Consider the following 26,658-nt stretch of genomic DNA (forward strand, 5'->3'; position numbering starts at 1 on the left):
GAGCTTTCCAAGAGGCTCTAATGTTTCCAGCCCACAGGCTAAGTACCCAAAATGGAATGGAGGTCAAAGGCAGTGGCAGCGGCCCTGCAGGACCAGAGGGTGACTTTAAACAGGTCAGTGTACCAGGATGCAGGATCTCAAGGTAGAGGCACAAGAGTTCTGCTTAAGCACTGGCAGTGGATGCCAGTATCTAATGCCAAGCCCAGGGCTCCCAAGTAGTTTTGTACGAGCAGATGCCAATTTCAACCAGCAACAGGGAGAAGCTCTTCAGAGATACCAGATTCTCAGGAGCTGAAAGGAAGAATGGCAATGTGGGAAGAACATGAACTCTAGGGCAGATATGGGTCATGTTCTGGCTCCATCCATGATGACCTGTGGGCTTCAATCACTCAGTACTTGCTCAGTTTCAGTTTCTTTATCCCTAAGATCTATGTGTCTGGCAAGGTTACCGTTAGTATTAATTTATCTATGTGCAATGCTGGTCCTGAATACTTGAAGCAGTGTTAAGGCTCTGGGATCAGAAAAACCCAAGGCTTAAATCCTAGCTTGCCATGGTAGTAAAGTTACTCTGGTCCTCAATCTCTTTTACCTATGTAGTATGTGCCTTATTGGATGTAGTGAAATGATTACATAAGATCATGGAGTACAACACAGTGGAAGCAGCCCTTACATCATTCTTATTGAGGCTGGCCTTTTCATAGCCAGAGCCCAAATGGAGGCATTGCCTACATTTCCTAAGGTGTTGGTCTACTCAGCGTGTCCTGTCCTTGCATTCTTGAGATCAGGAGTCAGGACTTTAACAAAGACTGCAACATAACAGAAATGCTTCTGGACCTCAGCCACAGGTACTGACCCAAAGGAGCAGATAATCACCAGATTACCTTTCTATGCAAAGCTTTTGGTGTCACCAAACGAGATAAGGGATAACAGAGACAAATAAAAGGAGACTACTTAGTATCAAGGAAAGAATCAGCTGGCAATTTAGCTTGCAAAATGAAATCCATTTACAAGGCTAAAGATAAATTCATGGAAGATGAATTTCTGCATTTACAAAAAGAAATCCAGAAATATTTATAAATGCCCTAATTATTTGCAGGCTGATACCAAGGAAAGGCATCCATGTTCCCCAACAAGATGACCTATTTGTTTTTTATTACCAACTATAGGATCACCAATATTTATTAGGCAAATGGTGTGTGTGTGTATGGGGGAAGGGGGTTTGAGATGGAAGAAAGGCACCAAGTCTCAGCTGTCCTGATTACATATGATCCATATAATACTCACCTTGTAAATCAATCCTTCTATTTTGTTACCCCTTTCTTCTTGTGATCATTGTCTAAGCTTTCAGTCACCCCATTTGCCACCAGTCAACTGACAGAACAGATTAACATAGATTACTGAAGGCCTGGAAAAGTAGATTGACTTAATTAGGTTTTTTTTGAAGTAATTGTTTTGCCCATAGCTGTGGTATATGCTAGGCAATTGGTCTGTCATTAAGCTATAACCCAACATTTTATCATTCTTCTTTTCTTTTTGGGGGTACTGGGGTGTAGATTAGGTAAGCATTCCAACACTTGAGCCATGATGCTTCCCCACCCCATTTTATTTTAATTGAACGTGTCACTTGTTTTGGTTGTTTCCAGTGCCTTAATATAACTGTGTGATTTTGGGCCATATATGGATGTCTTCAAATACACTAAAGATATCAGTAACTAGAAATAATTACACAGTATTTAAAATATAATAGCCATGCAGCAGGAGTTTTTAAAAATAACTCTCAGTAGTCATGAACTTTGATTTTCTTGCCAACAGGTCCAAATACAAGGCATCAGCCTGGGTCCCTTAATTTACTGCAGAGAACTTGGTGATGGCATGGCATCTAATAGTCAACTCTTCTTAATAGAAATGAAAATAAATTTCACAGCTAAGAAATCATCCTGGAAACAAACATTTGCTTGACTTAAAAGAAAGTAAAAAACCAAACTAGGACTCTCCTCAACATCTGGATTCATCTCAGAACACTGGCAATCTGTGATTACGGCAATCATTTCTTTAACAGATGTAGAAAGAATGTTCTTTTTTGGGGGGGGCAATCTAAACTAAATTCTATTTGGAAATTGAAAGGATAGAGAAGCACGTCTTTTTCTACTATCTATAAATAACTTGGAAAGGGGAAGAATAATTAACTACTACGCTGGCCTAGATGGCGTTACAATGAATCCCATAGTTAAAGAGTTTATTATTGAAATTGCCATGTTTCCTGCTAAACTCCTCCATTCTTACTCTTTTTCAACTATAAAACAGCCCATTTCTTGAGTGTGTCAGTTATACCCTACTTTCATTACTAAAGAGGAAAATATTCCAGATTTCTAAGGACACTGGCTGGCATAGGCAAATGGATATTTATTATTTTCCTAGCCATTTCCCAAATATCCATGATATATAGTAGAATTAAGGATGGATTGCCTCTGAATATTTTTAAAATCTGAATATCTTTATAAATATCAATTCAGTGTTCTGATGTAGCTAGTAATTAAAAATGGAAAATATAAATGCCAATGCTTAATATGAAACCTATATGATTTGTAAATAAGTAATCAAGTTATCCTAAATAGCACATTAAAAATTGAGAAAACATACTCAAGAGTTTTTTCAAATGTCGACTCATGGTAAAGTTTAAACCATGTCACACAAATATTTCAAACAAAAATCTAAACATGTTCAGACTTCTACCTCAAAGGTAGTTCAGCTTTGAGTCTATGTCCCTGAGAGCCACTGATATATGGCCTCATGGGAGTTGACTAAGTATGGCAGCATTCCTCACTTTGCTTTTCCATGGCATCAGGGGCCCAAAGGAGAGATGGGAGTGACAGGCTCAGACACTGTACACAAGAGCTTCCTAACCATGGAAAAACAATTATTTTCATCTTTCAACTGCAAAATGGCACAAAGCCAAGGAAATGAAAGCAGGAATCATAACTTAGGAAAATCACTTATTCCTGTTCTCACCTCTAGTAGGTTTATCTTCAGATTTTGTTTTTTCATGAGTATGACCAAATGTCTGGAGTTGAAATACCGGACAGTAGGAGAATGTTAACATAATTTGCACCCACTTGAAGAGGGAAAAAGCCCTTGGTGATTTCTTTCTAAAACAGTAGGACAAGAACAGGAACCACCATCCTATTCCCTAATTTTAAAGATTCATTTCATTTTAGCTTACTAATCCATGATAACTGGTGAGCTTTAATGGACAAATGGGTACTGAATATCTAGCAGGAGGCCCAAGGGAGGACAGAGACCTCTGTACATTCATAACAGAAAAATACAGAGGTGAGAGAAACTCTTGAGCACACAGACATTACTAATTCAGAGACAGTCATTATTTTTCCTTTGTGTGTATGTTTCCTTAAAAAGATAACCTATGGAAGAGTATGCAAGGCTTAGAAACAAGAAGTCTTATAAGATGGTCTTTCCATTGACTCCTCTTCATTAATTTATTCTCCTCCCTCTGAAAGATCAGGACTAAAGGATCTGAAGCATCTGAGACAGGAAATGAGTAAGACAGGAAAAAGGATGTGGTCTGAAAAAGAGTGGATTCTGGGGCTAAGCCAGGGCAAGTTAACAGGCACAGGGTCAGACCTGGGGGAAGGTCTGGCAAGCAGGAAAGAAACCTCAGGGTCAGACAGCATAGACTAGAAAGTCAAAGACAGGCTGGAGAAGAGTAACTTCTGCTGTCCCTCCAAAGAAGAGTACAGAGAATGCAGAGGCAATGACCAAAGAACTCTTATTGCCACAGAAGGAAGAGGGCTTAAGTTTTCTTCCCAGGAAGTACAGACAAACCTGGAAACAGATCCTGACTGGGCAGGGGCAGAAGCAGATTTCATAATGATAGTTCCTAGAAAGGCAGATGCCTAAAGACCACCACTCCCCATCTACCAGACCCCTCTGTGGAACAAGCTGCCCTTGTGCTATCTTGCAGGAGCTGAAATTTAGGTGCATATATTAATAGTGCAAAACCAGTTTATCAGCTGATTCAAGTGTGTATATTCCCAAACAATCCAGATATTGGGGGTATGTGTTAAAATTACTTTTATGGCCAGGTGCCAGTAGCTCATGCTTGTCTGTAAGCCTACTCAGGAGGCTGAGATCTGAGGATCCCAGTTCGATCTGAGGATCCCAGTTCGAAGAGCGAACGCACGCGCACACACACACCCCTATGAAATTCTCACTGGGTCTAGGGTAGGTGCTTTACCTAAAGCAGTAGATAATGAAGGTGTGCTGAATGAAACTGAAATGAAAAATTAAAATCTTAGCTGGGCGCTGGTGGCTCACACCTGTAATCCTAGTTACTCAGGAGGCTGAAATCTGAGGATCCCAGTTCAAAGCCAGCCGGGACAGGAAAGTCCATGAGACTCATATCTCCAAAAACCACTAGAAAACCAGAAGTGGTGCTGTGGCTCAAGCAGTAGAGCACTCGCCTTGAGCTGAAGAGCTGAGGGATAGCGCCCAAGTCCAGAGTTCAAGCCCCACTACACACACACACACTCTCTCTCTCTCTCTTTCTCTCTAATGAAAATGTTGCTTTGCTGGGCATTCAAGACAACAATTCTAAGCCAATTGCTGCTGGCTCACATTGGTAATCCTAGCTACTCAGGAGGCTGAGATCTGAGGTTTACAATTCAAAACCAGCCCCCACAGGATCTCCAATTAACCACCAGAAAACTAGAAGTGGCACCGTGGCTCAAAGTAGTAGAAAACTAGCCTTGAGCAAAAAAGAGCTCTGAGACAGCATCCAGGCCCTGAGTTCAAGCCCCATGACCAACAAAAATAAGTAATATAATTCTAGCATCAAAATAATGTGAAGTTCAACATCTACTGTAACCCAAACCTAAATCCTAATCAACAGGCACAGCCGCGCACAGATCTACTGTCAGGTGCAAAGGAGAGAGGGGAGAAGAGGGAGGAGCAGGGTGTGCAGAAATACAGAAAAGAGTAGGAATTTCCTTGCTTCCTTGGCCTGTCTTTGCACGCTGACCTAGAAATCCTGGCAATTCCAACATTTGGGTTGACTCAGGAGGGGAAGGAAAATCCCAGGTGAATGATAATTGGATTACTCAGTATGCTCCAGGTTCAAAGGGCTGGAAAAGGCCAGGACAGAGGAGTATGGTCCAGTGAAAGTGACATTATTTTTTTAAACTCCAAACTGAGACACTTGGGCTGTTAAAGACAGTGGGCTGGAATCACTTAAGTTGAGGTTGTCCTAGGAAACTTTGGGACATATGGTGGATTTAGGTTGGTAATTCATTTCACAAGGAATCTGCTGGGCACAATATGCTAATAGAGGGGATTAAGGATCAAGGCTGGGAAAAATCAGAGAGGGAAAGCTGTCACTGATTAGTAAAGGAGGAAAAAGAAGAGTGCTCTGTAGATAGCACAAGAAGGTAAACTTTGTAGGTTGGGAAAGAAAGTTGGTCAGAAATCTATGCAGGCAGCAAAGGTGGGGGTAGGGTGGATGGAGGGTCTCAGCGGCAACGACTAGCATCCGACAACGTGGGTGGGAGACAGGGGTTTGGGAATTCAGACCTGTAGCTTCACCACCGGTTCGAATTCAGGCCTAGGGCAATGATCTCGCTAGGTGTGGAGTCCGACTTAAATAACAATGCAGCATACCCACATTTGGCAAGGAGGGAGAGAGGGAAAACGGTCTTCTAGAAACGGAAGGGGACGAGCTCAGAACGGCTTGTCTCTTTCCAGCCAATAAAAACCTCTGGAGGCTGAACTAGATCAAGAACAAAACTCTCCAGCGAGGACATGGGGAATGTCTGCTCCGCGTAAAGTGCAGCAGACGCCGCCGGCCCGGAGGCCGCGCTCGCGGGCGACCGTGCGGCGACGCGCGGGGCGGGGGCGTGCGGGGAAGAGGGCGCACGGAGGCGCGGCGGCTTCCAGGAGATGGCGGCGGCTCCCGGGCACCTCCCCGGCGCCCAGAGGGCGAGAGCCGCGGCTGGCACCGCCTGGTAGCCGACTAGGCCGCCGCGCGCGGCCTCGAGGGCGGCGCCCGGTTTCCTGCGCGGCCCCAGCCCTCCGGCGAGAACCCCTCCCCCGCCCCGGCACTGACCTGTCCAGGGCCCGGCTGGGCCTGGCCGGGCGGGGCCTACGCAGCCCCTCGGCCCGGCGCCGCCTCGCGCGGGGGCCCGGGCGGGCCGCCTCCTCTCGGCCGGGAGCCTCCGAGCCGGGGCCCGGGGCTGCCGCGGCGCATCCGATCGCAGCGGCCTGGCCGGCCTCGACAAAGGGCGATGGGGACGCTGGCCCGGGCGGGGGCGCGAGGCCGGGCGGGGGCGCGGGCGGAGGCCGGGCTGCGTGCGCGGCAGGCGCTCGAGGGCTGCAGCGCCGCGGAGACAATGCGGCGCGTCCGGGACGGCTCCCGGGCCGCCTCCGCCGGGGCGGGGCGAGGGCGGGGCCGGGCCGGCGGCTGGGCGGAGCGGGCGACGGACGCGGGCCGCGCGCTTCCTTTGTGCGCCGGAGCCCCGCCCCGCGGGGGTGCGGGGCTCCGGCTCTCCAGGCAATCGCCGGCCGGAGCGGGGCTGGCCTCGCCCGCACCTTTTCCACCGGCGGGGTTCGGTGACTCCGGCCGCGCTAGCTGGAGGCTCCGAAGCTAGCCTCGTAATGATGACCTCCAGTAATTGAGGGTCAGTAAGTGTCAGGGCACCCTCTTGCTTGGTATGGCTCACAGTAGCCCTCTCAGTGGTCATTATCCTCCCCACTGGGAACAGAGGATCAGAGAGGTGAAAGTAATGACCGAAGGGACCCGTCCCACCTCCATAAAGAGCGTAATCCCTACCCGTTAGCTTTAATGTGAGGGTTAACTGACCTACAAATTGCCTGCAGTGCCTGGCGCTCAGTGGGAGCCCAATAAATGTTCGTCGTCTCCCCCACCCCCCCGCCCCGCCCAACACACAGATTTAACCTGAGTTGTTCTAACAGAACACCTTCATTCAGTAAACGCGCTGGGAGGTGTGGCGTACAAAGATGCCATGTTATGTGGCACAATTCTCTCCTCCAGGAGCCACTTTGCAGACCACTGGGAATTCCTATTCCTGACCTCTCAGCATCTCCCCATTACCTCTTTCTCCAGCATCTCCCCATTTCTTGCTCTTCTTAGCATTCATTCTCCGGTTTCCTCTCACTGTTTCCAAGGACCAGCTTCAACCTTTTGTGTTTCTAAGCCTTACCTTTATTAACTATTTCCCAAACGTTTAACTAACTGCCCCCTCCCTCTTTGGTATTTTCCAAGTTTTCAAATCCTCTTTTCGTTAATATTCACATTTCCTTTCCTCTCTGCCTCTGCATTTCTTACACTTATGATCTGTTTTATAAACAGGAATAGAATATTGGCGTTCTCTCCACTTCTCAACCTGCCTGCACTTGCAGCTACCCACTGCCCTGCCTGGAATGCTGGGTCCCCAGCTTTGCATGCCCATGTCCTGCCTAGCCTTGACTGTCAGACTCAAGCGGTTAGTCAACTTTTTCTGTAGGAGATCAGAGAAACCATCTTAGATTTTACAGGCCACATGATATTTGCCCCAGCTGCTAGAGTATGAAAGCAATGTGTCCATGAATGAACTTTACTCTTTGCACCAAAACTTGAATCTCATAGAATTTTCACCTATCCCAAAACAGGACTCTCTTGATCACTAAAATCATTATTATCTTGCAAGACGATAGATGTAGCCCTGGGGCTTTGTGCCACTTCCTACTAGAAATCTATTACGATAATCTCCACTTGACAATGACATTTCCTTTTCCTAACTTGAAAAGCACTTATTTAAGTTCCATCTATAACATTCATCACATTGTAGCTTTTCTTTAGTTTCCTGCATGCTTGCCCAGAAGACTTTAATCTCCTTGAAGGTAGGAACAGACCTTATTTCTCTCTATAATTAGCTCCCATCCCAGAGTGCTTTGCATAGATTGGCATTCAAAACATATACAGAACACATGGCCAGTTAAGTCTCCAGTGGCTAGCAATTATTTCCACTGCAAAGACACCTCTCAGAGATAGGACTTCAAGAGCAGGGTGTTTGCTATATGTTTACCACCTTGCCTAGACTGCAGAAAGATTTTTGATAGCTTTCTGGACAAGAAGGGAAATGGAAGGTGAATGACAGTTCACTTGGGTGAGGTTGGAAAATAGTACTTAAAGAAATAATGTTGAGGAAAACATACTATATAAGGTATGTGGTGGTGGGGGGTGCCAAATTGAGTAGAGGAGTTAGTACAATGAGTAACAGATATGGTAACAGACGTAAGAAATTCCTGTCTCACTCCTTATTGTCTCTGTGCCTTAGTTTTCTCATCTTTAAAATGATCATCCAAAAATTCCTACTTCAGATGGTTATTGTCAGGATTAAATGAGGAAATACATGTAAAACCTGACAAAGTTTGATGAATGTTAGCTATTAACCAGTTCTTTTTAGGCTGAAACCAGAGGCTAAATTCGTAAGATAATATTTAGCACATATAAGTAAGTATATTTTCATCAAAATATAAATTGTACAAGTTTGAGAATGAGGAGATGTAACAAGGTAGCAGTCCATGTAAAAGGAAATGTCCACACTAAAACTAAACCCAATCGTTTGGAATTAAGTTGACATAGTGCTCTGGGAACCCACAGCACCATTCCCATGGGATAGAAGAATTATGTAGGGTCATAGGTACAGAGATGTGTTGAGGGAGGAGGTGTGTTGAGGTATAGGAGCAGAAGTGGCTACATGAGGGGTCTCTTTCATAGCTGTGTGACCTGGACCCTCTCCAGACTTTTTGTTCCCTCTATGAATGACAGGGATACTACTTATCTATCAAGGGATTATGAGTAAGGATATAGAATAGTACTCCACACATAATAGTGTTCAACAAATTTTCAGTTCCTTCCAACCAGTCCCTGTGGATCTAGGAAACAGTCCTGCATATTAGCAGGCTTATAAACAGTAATGGCTTTTTATATTTTGAATTAATGTGATTAATTTGAAGGATCACACCTTAGGAGAATTAATGAAAAGGTAGAATGTATATAGACAAGCCTGGTCAAAATGATGGGAATGTAGCTCTTCATGTGCCACACTGAAAAAAAAATGAAGAAAGTTTCAGATCTTTAGCCTAGAAGGTGGCCGCCAGTCTGTCTGTCTCTGTCTCTGTCACTGTCTCCCCTCCCCCTCCTGTTCATGGGAAAGAGACGCTAGAGACAAGACAACTGTCTACAGAATATGTATGGAACAGACTCTGTTACAGGTCACAAGACAGAATCATGACCAGTGGTGGCCACATTGTAAAATAATAACAGGTTTCCTTAATTAGTAGAGCAACTTTCTGATGGCCAATTTCACAATGGACTGATCTGCTTTTCTTTGTCCTCTCTCTTGCAGTGCTGGGGATTGAACCCAGGGCCTCATACATGCCAGACAAGCAGTTTCCCACACCCCAGCCCCTAATGAGCCTTTTATCATTGTAATAATACAAAGACAAATGAATGACCTCCTTCCTATCTTTACATTTGTCTAGCCTTCTTTACCTGAATTCATTCCCCTTCCCTTAAAGGACCACATAACATTTTAGCTCTACCTTGACTCATTTCTCCTTCAATTTCCAAATTCCTTTCTCTTCCCTCACCCATCCCCAGTGGCAGCACACATTTCTATCATGACTGAAAAACTGCCTTCCTGAACTGTTGGTGGCCTGTGGCACAGAATGTCACTGAGATTTGGGCCAAGATTGCTGTGCAGACTGGCATGGATGGGAAGGGAAGCAAATGGATCACTGTAGAGAACGGAGGTACTGCTGTGACTCTCCCACCAGGGTGGAGTGGTCCAGCAGTCTGGAGAAACCTAAGCCATGGAGAAGTTCACTTGTATCTCACAGATAGACAGATGGGAGCTCACAGTTCCCTCAGAGATGCTTTCTGTGAGCTGAGCTAATTCTGAGTCCCCTTCTGGCTCCTCCGAGGCCTCTGAGATATGGAACTTTACTTTCCATATTTCCAATTTCAAGAACTCCCCCTCATAGTGAAGTCAAAAGCACCACAACTGGGTATTGGGGCTGCTCTCCACTTGGCACACACATTTGCATATATATTCTATTGCAATGCCATGTAGACTCAGAGAGCGGCTCAAGAAATTTCAGCTCTGCTTTCTCTACCCCTTTACTATTCTCTCTTCCATGTCCCCTTTCTTTAGCTTATTTCCTTCCTTCCCTACTTCCCTCCCTCCCTCCCTCCCTTTCTTCTTTCCTTCCTGCTTTCCGATACCCCACGCTTCCTTAATATCTTGGTGTATTTACCCTACTGAGTGAACTGTGTCAGGGGATGGAAAGGAAGCCAACTCCTCCCCTCCCCCCAAGGGCCCTGCTATGCTGCATAGCTTCATACCGTGAGCTGGGGACCGCTGAATGCTGGGGCTCTTGGGTACAGGCATGCCACCAGATATGGTAGTAACAATGGCTTGCTGGTGTGGGGATGGGCCTGACCGAGCCTCAGGTATACTCTTCTCCCCTGTTTCCGCTTCTTTCCAGTCATCAGGGCCAGACTGGTGGGGCTGCAAGGAACAGAACCGAGAGATTGGGCTTGTTATACATCGCTTCTGCATTCAAGGGCACTACCATAGTTTCTGTGGGATGTGGAAAGAAAGCAAGAACTTTATGATTCACTGGTCACTAAGTTAGGCAGAGCCCTATCCTGTCTCCCTTGGGATACCTGGTGATGACTTCAATGCTTATCCCACTGAGAAAGAAACACACCTAGATTGTGGATGCATGACTGCCTGAGTTGTGCCTCCCATTGCTCCCTGTCCATGGGGGTTAGCTTACTCACCACTGGTGAAGCAGGCTGTAGTTGTAAAATGACAGCTGAGGTGTGATGGAGCCTGCATTGAGAGGTATGGGACATGCCCTCAGGATGTCCATTCTGAGATCCAGCATCTGGTGTGGAAAGGTGGCATTGCTGACTGCTGCCAGGCTTGTGCAGATGGGTAGTGGGACACTGGAGTGGCAGGGTAGGTGTAGATGGGCCTAGTGGCATGGCATGGGCTTCTGAGCTGGGCTGTGGGGCCAGGCTTGGGGGAACTGAGGCAAGCTGGGGCTGGGCTTGGGGCACAGGTCGAGATGGTTGAGGCTGCAGCAGCTGCTGCTGTGGCTGCTGTGCCTGTGGCTGGATCACGAAGTGGGGCTGCAGGTGCTTTGCTGACGGCTGTGGGAGGAGCTGGTGTGGCTGCAGTTGGGCATAAGCTGCAGGGGGAAAACCCAGGTTAGAAGGCATAGGCACCTCATCTGCCATGTCCCTCCCACACCCAAATATAAGCCACTTCCCAAAGTCAGGTCTCCTTTTTTGTCTTCCAGCCTTCACCTGGGGCCTGGCAAGGTGAGTGCCAGGGCTCAGCACCCTTTCTCCTTCTCTCCTCCTATGCCAGATGTTGGGCTCTTCAGTCTGTCCCCTCAAAGCCCAAAATTCACCTACTCTAGGAAGGTTTGACCATTCCAGTTGTCCTGAGAAACACTGGATTCTAAGAATGCCATGTTCTCTTTCTCTCATTTTATTTACTGGCTGTTCTCCCTGCCTGCAAAAATCTGCACTTCCCCCAACTGCCCTTTCCCAGCTTTGCATGAACAGTCCTGATACATACTTTTGGCTCTGCTCAGGAGAGACCTCTTACAGGAAGAATCAATGGACACAGTAGTTCTCAATGCCAGCAAGAGGCAGATCATTGCTGGACTACTACTTGCAAAAAAAATGGGACCTGAGATCATTTATTTCACTTCTCTCAGCTTTCTAAAATCTAAAAACTGGAAATAATAACTTCTACTCAGAAAGTTGGTGTAAGGATGAAATTAAAAAGAAAAAAAAGCCACCTGAGAATAAAATGAGAAAAATGACAATGTCGTAGCTGGGGCACAGTCATGCTCTATCATTTCTAGCTTTTACTATAAATTATTTCAGTCTTGGTTTAGGTTCACAAGGGATCTTGGCTTACCTCTGTCAAAATGTTTCTTGTGGCAGGGTATGCTGTTTCCTACGTATCTTACCTTCCAGATCAGGAATCTCTTGTGGTTAGATTTCATATATCTTTACTTAGGGCTTAACCTAATGTCCAGTTCTGATCTGGAATTTCTTTGATCCCGTGTATTGCTACCTTTTCTTCCATTCTAACCAGGTTGACCTTTGAGGTAAGGCTTTTTACATATATTTTTTAGGAATCCCTTAAGAATCTATTCATGACTTGTATGTAGTCCTTACTACATACATGTCTAGTGATGTACAGGTCAGCTCAGGCTGAGGAAAGCTCAATGAAACCTGTCCTGTTCTGATGCCACCCTCTAAAGAGTCTACCACAGCTGGAGAGCCATGGCAAAAGGCAGTGGCATTAAAAAAAAACAACCACAGAGGCCCTAAGCTGGAAGTCATGGATTTTTTTTTTCTTTTACTACCAAAGAAGGATAAAAGCAATTCTGGGTCTCAAGCTAACTTTTTTTTCTTTTTTCTTTTTTTTTCAGCAACCTGAGTTATTTTTGTTGGGTCATTAATGTCTCACAATTTGGAAATTTATTTGTATGCCACACTATTGAACTGTCTCACTGCAATGATGATGTATCAGAGGACTTTGGAAAGCAGCAGATGAATTTGGAATGGTTATGGTCTTGGGGTTGCTGTATATACTACACCATTATCAATTTTATTCATTTTTAACATTGTTATAGAGATATGATTTCCATGCCATAAATCAACTCATTTTCAGTTCTGTTAATTTTCACCCAATTTAGCTTAATAGTGATAAATTATTATTATTTTATTTACTTTATTGTTGTTATTTTAAAGATGCCTGTGATGCCACAGGTACAAAGATTTTAAAGTAAGTTAGGAGAGGTACATTCTTTCTTAAAGTTTACATCTATTCACTGCAAGTTTCCAACTGTCTCATCACAGTCCAACACAAGATTCCAGTCAGGATCCAAACAGCAATGGAAAGAACAGGAAAAAAAAAAAAAACACTAGAAAGGAAAAGCAAAATGGTCCTTTGAGCTAACTGCTGTAATCAGAATAAAGAAGGCCTGTCGGGTTTTAGTTTGGATGACACTGAATGATAGAGCTGGGAAACTTGGTCTTTGATAGGGTCTTAAAGGGAATAGGTTGGGTTTAAGGTAATGGTAGGGTTTCCTTGGGAGTGGCCAGCAGGTATTGGTGACTATAAATGGACCCAGATGCCATTCTAAGCTCTATCTCCTAATTTCACATCAGATAGCTCAGAGCAGTCAATAAAGATTTGTTCATCAGGCAAACTTAAAATTAGACAATTTAAGACACCTGTTGATAAGGTATCTGAGAGATGTTATAGACATAATGCAGGACCTGTGAGGCTCCAGCTGCCAAGACAATATGTAAATGAGAGGCATCGTTACTGGAAATGCAGTGTCCAAGGACTGTCCATCTGTGCTGAGAGCTGAAGGTCATCTAGGAAGTTAAGAGGATCAATGGCCATGCCCTACTACCTGCTGACCATGTGGCTCAAGACAAAGTATTCTTCCTTCTCAGAGCTTCAGAGTGTTTTCAGCAGAATTAAGAAGTCTGGGCTGTATGATGTGTCTTAGCTATACAGCTGTATGATATTTTTCTATACTAGAAAAATAGCTCTAAACTCTAGGATTTAAAGTAGGAAAAAGAAGCCTACAGAGGAAAAAATGGTGTAAATCTATAGTGCATAAAGAACACAGTAAGGGCAAGGACGTAATAACAGACACTTGTAATTCCAGCATTTAGGAGGCTAAAGCAAGAGAATAGTGAATTTGAGGATAGCCTGGGCTGCATTTGAGATCCGGTCTCAAAATAAATTACAGTTAGTGGTAACACATATTTCTTTTACCAAATGCTAATAGTTTGGATCTTGAGTGTCCTCCAAAAGTTAATGTGTTGAAGGCTTCTCCTCCAGGGTGGAGTTTTGGAGAGATGGTGAAACTTTTAGGAGGTAGAACCTAGTGGGATGACTTCAGGTCCTTTTGTTTCCTGAACATGAGGTAAGCCATTTTCTTCTTGTTCTGCCAAGTGCTTCTACCATGATGTGCTGTTTCTCTAGAGCAACAAGGCCAACCTTTTGGTCCAGCGTTTTGAGCCCAAACGAACCCTTTTTTCCTGATAAGCTAATTTTCTCACTGATTTACTACAGTGAGGCAATGCAAATACACCAGAAAGATCTAAAAAGGAAACTACTGACCTCCTGGTCCTCTATTCCTGTACTTCTCCTTCTATCTCTTTCTATCCCCCAACCTGTGCTGCTCATGAAAAACTAGGGACAAATGAAACCACTATACATCCAAGCTGAAAATAAGGGTTTAAATAAGTTCTTGTGTTTGGGAGGAGTGGCCACCAACTTTTTTAGGTTAATAAAAAGTAAAAGCTATGGTTTAACTCCAGCATTATCCTGGATCAAAAATCCTTTTGTAGCCGGGTGCCGGTGGCTCACGTCTATAATCCTAACTACTCAGGAGGCTGAGATCTGAGGATCTCGGTTCAAAGCCAGCCTGGGCAGGAAAGTCTGTGAGACTCTTATCTCCAATAAACCACTCAAAAACTGGAAGTGGCGCTGTGGCTCAAGTGGTAGAGCACTCACCTTTAGCTGAAGAGCTCAGGGACAGCGTCCAAGCCCAGAGTTCAAGCCCCATGACCGACAAAAAAAAAAAAAAAAAAAATCCTTTTGTTCAAGTGCCAGCCCCTGAGTTCAAACTCCAGTACTACCAAAAGAAAAAAAGGCATCCATTTGTTTCACTTTTGAGTGTTACAACAACTTTCTAACTGGTCTTCCTGACCCAGTTCCTCCTGCTATAATCTATTCTATGAATACTGTGGAATGCTCTTCTTAGTGCACAGATCCAGTTGTCCAAAGCCTCTAATAGAAATTCAAAATTTCCTTAACTATAAATTAGTCTTCTAGTTTTTATGATTTCTTTAACCACATAGTCTTTACTGTCCTTTATACGGAGTTTCTGCTTTTTCACAGATGTCTATTAGAATGTCACAGATCAAGTCACCCTTGACTCAAGCTACCAGGACTCTTCCTTTCTGTCACTAAGGTATCTCTGCTTTCCATGGCCCTCAGAAAAGCAGTGTACCCAGCAGTCAGTGAGAGCTCCAGAGTGAAATGCTTGGATTTGAATCCTAACTCTGCTGCTTACCAGTTGTATGAAACTAAGTAAGTTACTTAATCTCTTTATACCCCATTGTTATCATCTTTAAAATGGGGATGAGGATGTCACTTATCTCTTAGTTATTTTAGTAAATGATGCATCTCTTTTTAGTAGGCACATTTTATGTGATTTATTTGCATCCTTCAGAGTACCTTAGAGTTATGCTCAAATAAGCATTGTTGAATGACAGCATGGTGGAACTCTTATTTATAGGATGTCCATGGGTGATGGGTGTAATTCTCAGATCACTCTGGTTCTATGCTCCATCCTTCCTGTTCTAAGCTTCCGTCACCCTAGTGGATCAGTCTACTCATTACCTCATAAAACTGAATGTCACTTTGTGCCTTTTGGGTTTTGGTTTCATTGCTTCCACTTGGCTCAATGTTTTCTTCTGCTTCAGTGACCCTAGTTTAAGGGTCATTGGGCAGACCACGTTCCTCAGGGCCAAGCTTAATCCTTAGCTTTGGGTGTTTCCCTAGAGTTCCTGTTGTCTCATCTGTTTCATTTGTGTTATAGCATTGCTCCATTAGAAACATTTCATTTATTAATCGATTCTTAAACAGTGGCTACTATCTATACCCCTGCTTTAGCATCTTTGGAATTGAGTTGCATGTTATAGATGATGCCAGCTTGATGAGCAGTGCCTTTTCTTTGACGTAATAAAGTAATGATATAGTTGGGCTGGGCACCAATGGATACGCAGGAGGCTGAGACCTGGAAGGTCATGGTTCAAAGCCAGCCCAAACAGAAAAGTCCACAAGATAGCCTCTCCAGTTAATCAGTAAAAAGTAACTCAAAGCACTAACTATGAGCAAGAAAGCTGAGCAAGAGCATGAGGCACAGAACTTCAACACTGGTACTGGCAAGAAAAAATGATGGCACACCTTACAGTTAGAAATGTTTTAAATGAAATAAAAACATTTATATATATATATAGATATATATATATATAGATATATATATGTTGTACTGAGTTTGAACTCAGGACTTCGTGTTCTCTCTCTGTTTATAAAACTCTGCTTTTTTTTGTTCATAGTTGGTGTTCTACCACTTGAGCTAGTTCTAGTTCTGTCTTTTTGCTGGTTAGTTCACGATAAGAGTCTCAGATTTGTCTTCTAGACTGGCTTGAACAATCCTATCTCAGCCTTCTGGGTAGCTAAGATTATAGGTGTGAGCCACAGGCCTCTGGTGAAACAGAAATACATTTATGTAGCCAGTGCCAGTGATGCATGCCTGTAATCCTAGCTACTCAGGAGGTTGAGATCTGAGGATCGTGGTTCAAAGCCAGCCTGGTCAGGAAAGTCCGTGAGACTCTTATCTCTAATTAACCACCAGAAAATCTGAAGTGGTGCTGTGGCTCAAGTGGTAGAGTACTTGCCTTGAACTGAAGAGCTCAGGGACAGTACCCAGGCCCAGAGTTCAAGTCACATGGCCAAAAAATAAAATAAAAAGTACATTTACATGCATATGTCTATCTTTTCAAATTGACCATGTATTCCATGTATTTTGAGTCATAGACATGTCTTATTAGTATTTAATTGACAAGATGTGCTTTCATTAGTTTTTCTTTTCAGAAGATAATGGTTTAATTGCCAGATACACAAATGTACTTACACGTATACTCATACCCATATAATACTCCAGGGTTTTTTTACAAGTTATTTTAGGACACAAACTGAGTATGATACACCCATACCCCATCAAAAAATGAACAAAAATATCCAAATTTTACCCTCCCCCCATAATCTTGAAAACTGTCCCTCACCAATGATGTAATTCTTTACTGGGGGCAGTGAAGGAGGACATTTCCCACTGAAGCAATGGTACCAGAAGAGGTCACACCTCTCCCTCCTACAGCTAAGACAGAGTACATCAATTTTTGAAGTATTGACACATAGAAATCTATTTGGACTTTCCTTCTTATTTTTACCCAAGGACTAGTGGCTTCACTCTCCTCACACTGGAAAGTTTACAGTTTCTAAGAAACACTAGGGGGGTTATTTTTGTGAGACTCAACCACAACTTTGGAAGGCCCAATCAGCCCTTTCTTCTTTGGAACAGAGGAGGGTCAGGCCAGGGTCTCTGCAGATCAGGATCTTACTCAAAGGAGACTAGCTAATGTTCAATTTCCTGGCTGGTGCTCAGATCTTGAATAGCCTTCCTAGAATTGGAAAAGCCAAAACACTGCTTCCAAATTAGTTTGTTGATAGAAGCTAGAGAATTAAGGCTTCCCAGGAAGGAGGGTTGACTATGAGGAATCACTGGCACTGCCTCCCAATCCATCCACTGCAATGATTTATCAATAAAAGGTCTCTATTGATCTCAAGGCTTCCGATATGCAGTAAACAACTTACTCTGCACAAATACTGAAATGCCTGAACCAGAGCTTGTGAGAGGCCTAAATATCCCATTCATATAGATTTGCTTATGCTTTGGTTTTCTTTCTCTGTTTTTTTTTTTATACCATGACTTGAACTCCAGGCATCACATTCTTAGCTTGCTTGTTGGTACTTTAATACTTGAGCCACACCTCTAGCTTGGTTTCTGGCTGGCTAACTGGAGATGGAGTCTCATTTTTTTTTCCTCTGGGCTGGCTTTGAATTGCAATCCTTCAGGTCTCTGTCTGTGCATTATGAGCCACCGGTGCCTGGCTTATCCTTATTTTTCTAGGAATCCAGTTTAACTGACTAAAGTTTGGAGTTACCAGAGTAAGAGGGATGTGGGAGATGCATATCTCTTTTACTAACTACTACTTTTCAGGATTTAGAAAGCTAAATGAACATATACTTCCAGTCATTCATTCACTTAGCAAGCATGTACTAAGTACATACTACCCACTTGGTACTGGCCAAAACACAGTCCCTAGAATAGATTACAGTCTAGTAAAAAGAGACAGATGAGACAGATGGCAGACAGAGGCTCTCAGCACAATTTGGTAAATGTTGTGACAGGAGATAAGCAACAGGACATTGAGAGGAAAGAGGATTTTGCTTTGGAAGGAGGGCAGAGAGGGTTTCCCAGAGGAGGTTTAACATGACTCAGACTTAGGAAGGTGACTAAGGTAATGGCATATGGGAAGGCTTAGAGGCATAAATCCTATGCTACACTCAAGGACATGCAAAGCATGTCCAGTGTGTCTGCAGGCATTGAGTCAGAAGAGGATACACTTTTAAGGTGCATGTAAGTTGTAGCAACATGTTCCAGGTGCTATTCATTTTCCCAAATACCTTGTGTGATGGGACTTCAGGAACAACTGAGGTTGAAGTTGACTTCAAAGGTCAGAACACCACTCACTCATGGACAAAGACAGACACTGTTTTAGATAGACTTCATGCAACCCCCACACTAGGCTTAGGGACAGCAATAATCTGAGAGGGGATGGAGAGCTAAGAGGAGTTTCCTTTTAAGAGGGAGCCAAGTTAGGAAAACAGGCATACCAACTGCAGAGGCACTCAATGGTGAGCCACATAAACCTCAGCATCTTTGGACTTACTTGGCAGGCAAATTCCCTATATGCAGGGTTCCTGGCTAAGAAGTTTTGGACATTAAAAAAAGAAACTGGTAGATACATGAAGGTGGCTCACACCTGTAATTCTAGTTACATGGAAAGTTGAGATAAGGAGAATCATGTTTTGAAGCCAACCCAGGCAGAAAAGTTCATGAGACCCTTTCTTGACCAACAGCTGGGCTTATAGTGGCATGTGCCTGCCATCCTGGCTATGGGAAGCCTAAAATAGGCTAAGATCAGTTCAGGCATCACCAGATACAAAACAGGTGGAGGATGTGACTCAGTGATAGAGCACATGCCTAACAAGTTTGAGGCCTTAAGTTCAAACCCCAATAAAGAGATAGAGAGATAGTGAGAGACACAGAGAGACAGAGAAAGAGAGAGATGGAGAGGGGGAGAGATGGAGAGACAGGGGGAGAGAGAGAGAGACAGACAGACAGACTAGTATTTGCTCAAAGCTCGCCACCTAGCAGATCCTCAGCAAACAGTAGCTATTCTTAAATACTGCCTACTATTTTTATGCTTTGAACGTCTCAAATAATTCTTGTAATTTTTGTTTATGTTTTAACAATAAGCCTATGAGGCAGTTGAACTGTATCCCCTTTTTACAACCAAGAACTGAGTCATTTCCAAATGACTTCCACAAATGCATAAAGTTGAGAGGAAATTGACTTCATTTGATGGATCAGGCATGGTGCATTTACCAAATGCTAATGGCTGAGGGACTAACAGATCAGCAAGCATAAATGGATATAAGAAGTCCACAATTATTCGTTGAGGATTACTGAGAACTTTGGCAGTAATATCAAAGAAATAATGAAAAGGGTGTGGGATGGCAGAATGCTGGAGATAAAAGGTACAGATCAAGTCAGTCACATAGAGGTGAAGTGGGAGAAGAGACTAGAGCTTATATGCTTGCTCTAGCAATGGGTCTGCCTGAGGAAGCCATAGCAATCTGGGAGATGTCATGGGAGTGTAAGAGGGATCTTGAAGGTTCACTAGTCAGAAAGTCAGCCCATCAGCAGTCATCAACTGGGCCTTTTTTGGCCAGTGAGGAAATACACTGTCAGCCTGTCAGTCATCCTTGAGCAAAGCAAGAAATCAGTAGAGTACAGGTCATCAGAACCTGGTGACCAACCTTTGAGAAGATGGGTGGTGATAGGAGGGAAGAAGATGAAGAGGGAAAGAGATTGAACATCTTTTGTGAGATTTCTCTACTGACCTCTTCTGCAGGCCTCTCATTCATGTTTATGGGCTATGGCAAATGGGAAACTGTCTTACAGATGACGAAACTGAGGTTTATTGAGATTAAGTAACTAGATCCTGGGTATTAAACAGCAAGTGATGAAACTGGGGTCCCAAACTAGGTCTTACACTGAAGTCCTGCTTTTCCTGCTACCACACTACTTCCTCTCCAATAAAAGCCTCTGAGCCTGTGAACCAGGCTCCAGGAGGACTTGCAGCTGCAGACAGAGATCAGAACCTGGGAAAGGTAGAAGAAAGGACATCGTTTTTCGTTTTTTTTAAATGTTGTTCATAAGTTCTGCAAACGAGGAAGGTTTGTACACAGGCAGGATGATATTCAAGTAGAAATACCTTCTAGAAGCTGCAAATCTATAGGGAGGGGTAGAGAAGGGGGATGGACACCTACTGAGAGGCCATTGGTAGGCAGACAGGTAGTAGGTGCCTGAGAGGTGGGAACAGGCAAGCTTTCTGTTAGGGTGGAACACAGGTACACAGCACACAGGAGATCCATGGCCAGTGGCAGTTGGGGTAAGGGAAAGGACAGTAGGAACAGGTCCTACAAGACATACAGATGGTCACATGAGTACATGGCCACTGAGCTCAGATGCTTCCTAATACAGGCTGACATAATCCTCCTGTGACACTCTTGAGATGGGCTAATTTTCAAATCAGAACTCCAATTTCTACCCCTCGTTGAATTTCAGCTCTTGTTCACATTTTTGTAAATTAATTTATTTTTGTGCCAATACTGGGGCTTGAACACGGGGCCTTGCCCTCTTGCTTGACCTTTCACTTCCCACTGACTATACCATTTGAGCCATGCTTCCAGTTCCAGCTTTTTGCTGGTTAATTGGAAATAAGAGTCACTTGGATTTGTCTGTCCAGGCTGGTTTCAATACATGATCCTCAAATCTTATCTTCTCAAGTAGCTAGGATTATAGACCTGAGCCACTGGAGCCCAGTTTTGTTATTCATCTTTATAACCTCCATGGTGAATAGCATGGGTGGCACAGAATACTAAGTGGTACAGAATAGGTGCTAAAAACCATTTGTTGAGCTGAAATGAGTAGTTAAAGAGATAGAATAAAATACTATTTGGGGACAACAGCTAGTTATTCATTGTGAACTCTATCTTTTTTATTCATGGACTGAAATAATCATTGTTAGGATTGAATGAGATATGTAGGTAAAGTAGTTAGGTTGGTCATTAACTGGTAATTATTACTATTGGCTGGCAGCAGCCAGAAGTATAATGAAACCTAAGGCCAAAAACTTCCAGAAAGATGGAATGCTCAATAAGGGACCTTTGTATGTCATAGCCAGCTTTCTCTTTCTTACACACAAAGACACACAGATATACACACATACATGTATACTTGTATACAAACACATACACACAGAGGCAGTGAAGGATGCTAAGCAAACTGTAAACCTTGTACACTGGTAATTTATATGTTCTTGTTATTTTTTCCCCCTGAATAGAAGATATTCTTTGTAATTTAAATTTTGTGCTATAGTGGCTAGTTGAAATGACTTTCTGGCTTGTTTCATGATTTTAGCATCAGCATTGACAAGGTTTTGCTTCCCAGCTAGATAACAGACCCACACCTGTATGCTTTATTGTTTAGTGGATTCTCTTAAGTAAAAGTGTGTCTACCCCACAGTTTGGAGGCTGCTTTGGGAGGGCAATAAGGGACCAAGACTCTCAGAACCAGCAAGCATCACATTGTCCAGACTATCACACACATACAACACCCTCTGTGGTAAAACAAAGCAGCTATGTGGCAGGCCTGCCCAACAGAGATTCTCCCTTTAGCTGAGACCTGAGGCGAGCTGAGGATGCCAAACAAAGGCCTGGCATCTGCAGGCACAACTGATAGGGAGAAAGGGGCCAGGATTTTCCATGACCCTGACAACTCTGTCTTATCACAGCATCCCCCTCCCAGTCAGCAACTTTCTCCTCACCTGTGGGTCTGAGTGTCACCCAAAGCCTGGAGTTTATCGTCTAGAAGGAGGACTTCAAGAACCAAGCCTCCTAGTTGGAGCCGTGACCCAGCTCCCTTGGGACTCAGCTTCCCTAGAGGCCAGGCCCTAGGACCCTTGCTGCCTGCCCTTCTTCTGCCCTCCGTGATCCAGTCCTCCTGTCCTCAAGAAGTGCAAGGCCAGACCTTTTGCCTTCTCTTCCACAGCACAACCCTCTTGGGCACTCTCCCTTGGCTCCCCTCCCCCATCCCACCCCCTTTCAGGGCATAAGGGACCTTTTCTATTTGCAGAGCCTAAAGAAACCGGTTGCCAAGGTGACAGGAGCAGGAACAGCAGGGAGCTTGCCATGGGGGAGGGGCTTTGCCCCCAAACAGCTGTCAGTGGGAGCGGTCCCAGCTGGGACTAGAGGGTTTGCCTCTTTGGGAGGAAATACCCCCAGGATGTCAAATTTCTCTCTGCCATACTTCCCTTAGCACCCCAGAAGTCTCCCCTGTCTACTTTCCCTGGAGGCAGTCAGCAAGCCAGCTTTAAAAAAAACAAAAACAAAATAAAACAAAAAAAACCAACCCAGAAAAACAAATAAACCTATGACAAATGAAACCAGAGCTCTAGCCTCTTTACTGCTGCTAGGAGATCTCTCTCTCTCTCTCTCTCTCTCTCTCTCCCCCCCTCCCTCTCTCTCTCTCCCCTCCCTCTCCCCTGTCTTTCTCTCTCTCTCCTTTCCTTCCTCCCTCCCTTCCATGAACAAGCTTGCTTTTGCTTTTCTGCTCTCTCAGGCTCCCCTCCCTCCCACGGTTCATACACCGTGGGCTCGCTGGGCAGAAGGCCAGAAGTCACCCTTGCCTGGGGAACTGTGTAGCCCAGGATAGGTGCTGCTTCAGGCTGCTTCTCCCCCCCCCCCCCCCCATCAAGCTGCAAGAATTATTTCAGTCTCTTTGTTCAGAGGCACTGAGAGGATCTGCTGCTCCTATGCTTCCTCCAGTTGCCTTCCAATTGTGGGGTGGGAGTCAGGGCTTTCAGAGAGGAAGGGGTGGGAGAGAAAGGAAGAATAGGACCAACGGTGGGAGGCAGGAACAATGCAAGGCCCACTGATCTGTGTCTCTAGGGGAGAGGGTCTTTGTCCTACTTAGCTTACAGCTGCTCCATAGAAAGTTCTGTGGGGCTAATGGTCTCTGCACTGGATTATGGCTATAATACTGCTAGTCACAAGCCACACCTTTGCCCCCGGACCTCAAACCTGAGGCTTAAGAGCAGAGAACTCACCATCTGGCTCTAGAAACCCAAACAGCCTTAGAAGCACCAGGCTCTTTGAACTATGGGTTGGAAACAAGAAAGGCAGCAGAGCCCCTTGTCCTTGTAAGAGAGCTACCCATACCTTGATGATAAAAGATGCAGGAGCTCACTGTGCCAGGGGTAGAGCTGAGTCCCTGTTCTGCACCTGGGTGACCTTGAGTGAGTTGTGTAGTGAGTTCTTGGGGAACCTCCCTGAACCTTGGTTTTCCCATTGGTAGAATGGATAAGACACACCCACTTTATAGGCCTCTTTTAAAGGTTTAGAGAAGAGGTGTGTGTAAAATGTCTGTTGTATTCTCTGATATATGATAGACTAAGTGCTGGTCCCTTTTCACTGTTAAATTTTCTTGAGACCCCAGAGATGCCTAGCAGCCTCAGGAGGAACCCAGGAACATCTTTCTTTTGAGCCTTCTGTAGGATTTAGGGGGCTGGCTTAGGTTTACAAAGAAGCTGAGTTTTGGCCTGAGCAGCAATGGGGTTCTTAGGAAGTCTTGAATATTGTTCTAGGGTTTGTGGTTTGGGAACATAGAGGGAATGTGGTTGAGAGGTCCTAGCTCTGTCTCAAGTTGCTCTAAACATACTGTGTGATTCCACAGTTTTACTCTTCTGAGCCTCAGCTTCTTTGTCCATAAAAGGCAGAGGCTGGCCCCGTCCCTGTAGAAACCAATGCCAGACAGTGAGGAATATTTCCAACCCCAGCTCAGCAGTGACCACTGGAAGGCAGCTACTGACCCTTTATCCCAGTGGTGTCTGACATCTCAAAAAGGTGAATAAATGGCTTTAGCTTTGTTTTCCTCCAATTCAGTACCACATGCTCAATCTGTGCTTTCTATTGCCTTTTCACACTTTGCCTTCTGCCCTTTCCTATTTGTCTGCTGGGTCATTGCTCATGCGCTGATTCAACTGCAAAACTGTGAAGTGGTATACTACTGTAATCCCATCCCTTGGGAGAGGAAGTCAGGAGAAGGATCACAAGTCCAAGGTTAGCCTGGGCTTCACAGTGTAACTCCATTTTAAAAAAGACTCAGATGCCACTTTCTCTGAGAGAGAATTATCCTGTGTGGAAGAGTTAGCCATATGTGCCCATTGTACCTACAATAATATTACAAAATTCAATGGATTTGTTTGTATATCTGGCTCCCTCCTTTTGCCCATATACTCTTTTAAGTAAGAAATTATAGGGCTGGGAAGGTGGCTCAGTGGTAGAGCGCTTGCCTTGCATGAATGAGGCCCTGGGTTTGATTCCTCAGCACCACATAAGCATAAAAAAAAAGCGAGAAGTGGCGCTGTGACTCAAGTGGTAGAGCACTAGCCTTGAGCTGAAGAGCTGAGGGACAGCGCCCAGGCCCAGCATTCAGGCCCCATAACCAGACCCCCCCAAAAATTATATTTTGACCGTTTTTTCCGTTTCTTTTTTTTTATCCTCATACTGGGGATTGAACCCAGAGCCTCTTGTATGCTAGGCAAGTATTTTACCATTGAGCTACACCTCTATCCCCAACCATTTTGGTTTAAGTCTGGTGACAAGCATATAGTATGTTTTCTAGGAAACACACACACACACACACACACACACACACACACACACACACACACACACACACACACACACACACACACACAGTTATACTGAACTGTAAAATGGTCTGGATGAGGACAGAGGGCCAGTGATTTGCTTAGGAATGTGAGCAGAGTAATTCTCTTTTTAATGCCAAACCATATGGTCTACCACTATACTTGTTTCTCTGGAATAACAGAACTTTGTCTTGTTCTATGGACTGGTAAGGCTGGCTTCTAGGGCTCTTGGCAAACTTTTCCATTAAAGATTGCCTGTAATAGGTAGTTCTGGGAAAAGTTTAGCAGGGAGGAACAAGTCTAGCCAGGGAATACTGAATCATCCTCTTTGTAGAATTTACCCCGTAAGTAATCAGCTGAATTTGTTCTTTAAAAAAAATCCTCAAGTTGTTGCCTTCACTGGCAGACTTCTGCAGCTCTTCACTCCAAGATCAGATGGCTCTGTGCTCATAGTGCTCAAAGCTCTGAGAAGACTATGCTGTACTGCTCCTGTCCCCTCACCCAGATTGTCCTTCTTGATCTCACTGCCATCTGTACACTCAGAAGTGGCAACACCACTAGCAAACATTAGTCAACAAGTTTCTGCTGGATGAGGAAAAATAAATGGGTCACTTCCCAACTCCCTAGTGGTTGTCACACGTTCCTGGCTAATTCCTGTCCCTTTTGACGCCTACTAGGAAGTTTCAAAACAGTCTATCCTACAATGCCTGTTCACTTGGAATTAAGAGCTATAATCATGTACTCAAATTCAACACTGAGCCCATTATAAAGAAGGACTCACTGATTTCTATCCATGTGACTTCATCTTGTAAGGTTACATTAGAAGAATGAAGCAGAATCAGGAGCTAGTAAGCACCTCAAGATTGGGAGAGGGAGCCAGGCTCTGTTGGCTCAAGCCTATAATCCTACCTACTCATGAGGCTGAGATTTGAGAATTGCGGGTTGGAGCCAGCCTAGGAACATAAATCTTCCAGACTCTTATCTTCAATTAATTTGAAAAAAGTGGGGGTATGGCTCAAGTGGTAGGGAGTGAGCTTGGAGCAAAAAAGGCAAGTGAGAACACAAGACTCTTGAGTTCAAGCTCCAGTACTCTCTCTCTCTCTTTCCCTCCCCCTCCCTCCCTCTTACTCCCTCTCCCTCCCTCCCTCTTACTCCCTCTCCCTCCCTCTCTCTGTCTCTGTCTCTCTCTCTCACACACACACTCAATTAGTAGAGGAAGAGATGTGGCTGGTACTTCTTGGAGTCCTTACCTGGTGCAATGAGGGGGTGGGTAGCTACAGCAGGAACTGTCCGGCTGAGCCCAGTCCTGCTGTCCATACTCTCTGGCAGGCTGCTGTTGCCATCTCCTTTCTTGAGAGGCTCCATCACACTGTCAGTTATGCCAGGTTTAGCACCTGTAGGGGAAGCCTGAGCAGTGTTTCTGCCCTGTGAAGGGGCAGGCAGAGGCTGGCTACTGCCAGGGGTGGGTTTCAGGGCCAAGTTGGGCAGGACAGGCTGAGTAGGGGTAGGGCCCGAGGCTGCTGCAGCTGGTGTCTGCTGTGTTCGGAGGGTCAGATTCTGTACCTGGAAAAGAGGGGTCTATGGGAGTCCAGAGAATGAGATAGGAGTAATGTCAACACACAACTAAGACAGGAAGAGTTAGGGATAGATCCAGGAATGGCCAAACAGGATAGTGGGTTGTAAAATTGGAAAGAGAGAAAGAGAGTGAGTTAGGGGTTGAGTGAGGAATCAGGAGCAGATACAGTTTCTAAAGAAGACAAAAAAGGTCACTAGCAATCAGATCTACCAGCAGAAGGAACTGAATTCTGAGAAGCGACTGCTACCCAGGCTGGGGCAAA

General features: G+C 44.5%; 1 protein-coding gene across 4 annotated transcripts in view; it reads right to left on the reverse strand.

The window, feature by feature from the left end:
• Phc2 (polyhomeotic homolog 2) overlaps positions 1 to 26,658 on the reverse strand; it is a 96,415-nt gene that overhangs the window by 17,380 nt on the left and 52,377 nt on the right. For 2 of the 4 annotated variants that reach the window (XM_042677751.1, XM_042677743.1), the window contains exons 7-9: positions 26,071 to 26,383; positions 10,859 to 11,271; positions 10,418 to 10,583 (exon numbers count right to left, since the gene is read on the reverse strand). In XM_042677751.1, coding sequence (XP_042533685.1) covers positions 10,418 to 10,583; positions 10,859 to 11,271; positions 26,071 to 26,383 — 892 coding nt within the window. Of the gene's footprint in view, positions 1 to 6,115; positions 6,418 to 10,417; positions 10,584 to 10,858; positions 11,272 to 26,070; positions 26,384 to 26,658 lie in introns of those variants that run through there. The other 2 variants (XM_042677758.1, XM_042677767.1) reach the window with 2 other exon arrangements.

The sequence above is a fragment of the Dipodomys spectabilis genome, unplaced genomic scaffold (genome assembly GCF_019054845.1).
Source record: "Dipodomys spectabilis isolate Male_0828 unplaced genomic scaffold, ASM1905484v1 ptg000002l, whole genome shotgun sequence".
In the NCBI taxonomy this organism is placed as follows: domain Eukaryota; kingdom Metazoa; phylum Chordata; class Mammalia; order Rodentia; family Heteromyidae; genus Dipodomys; species Dipodomys spectabilis.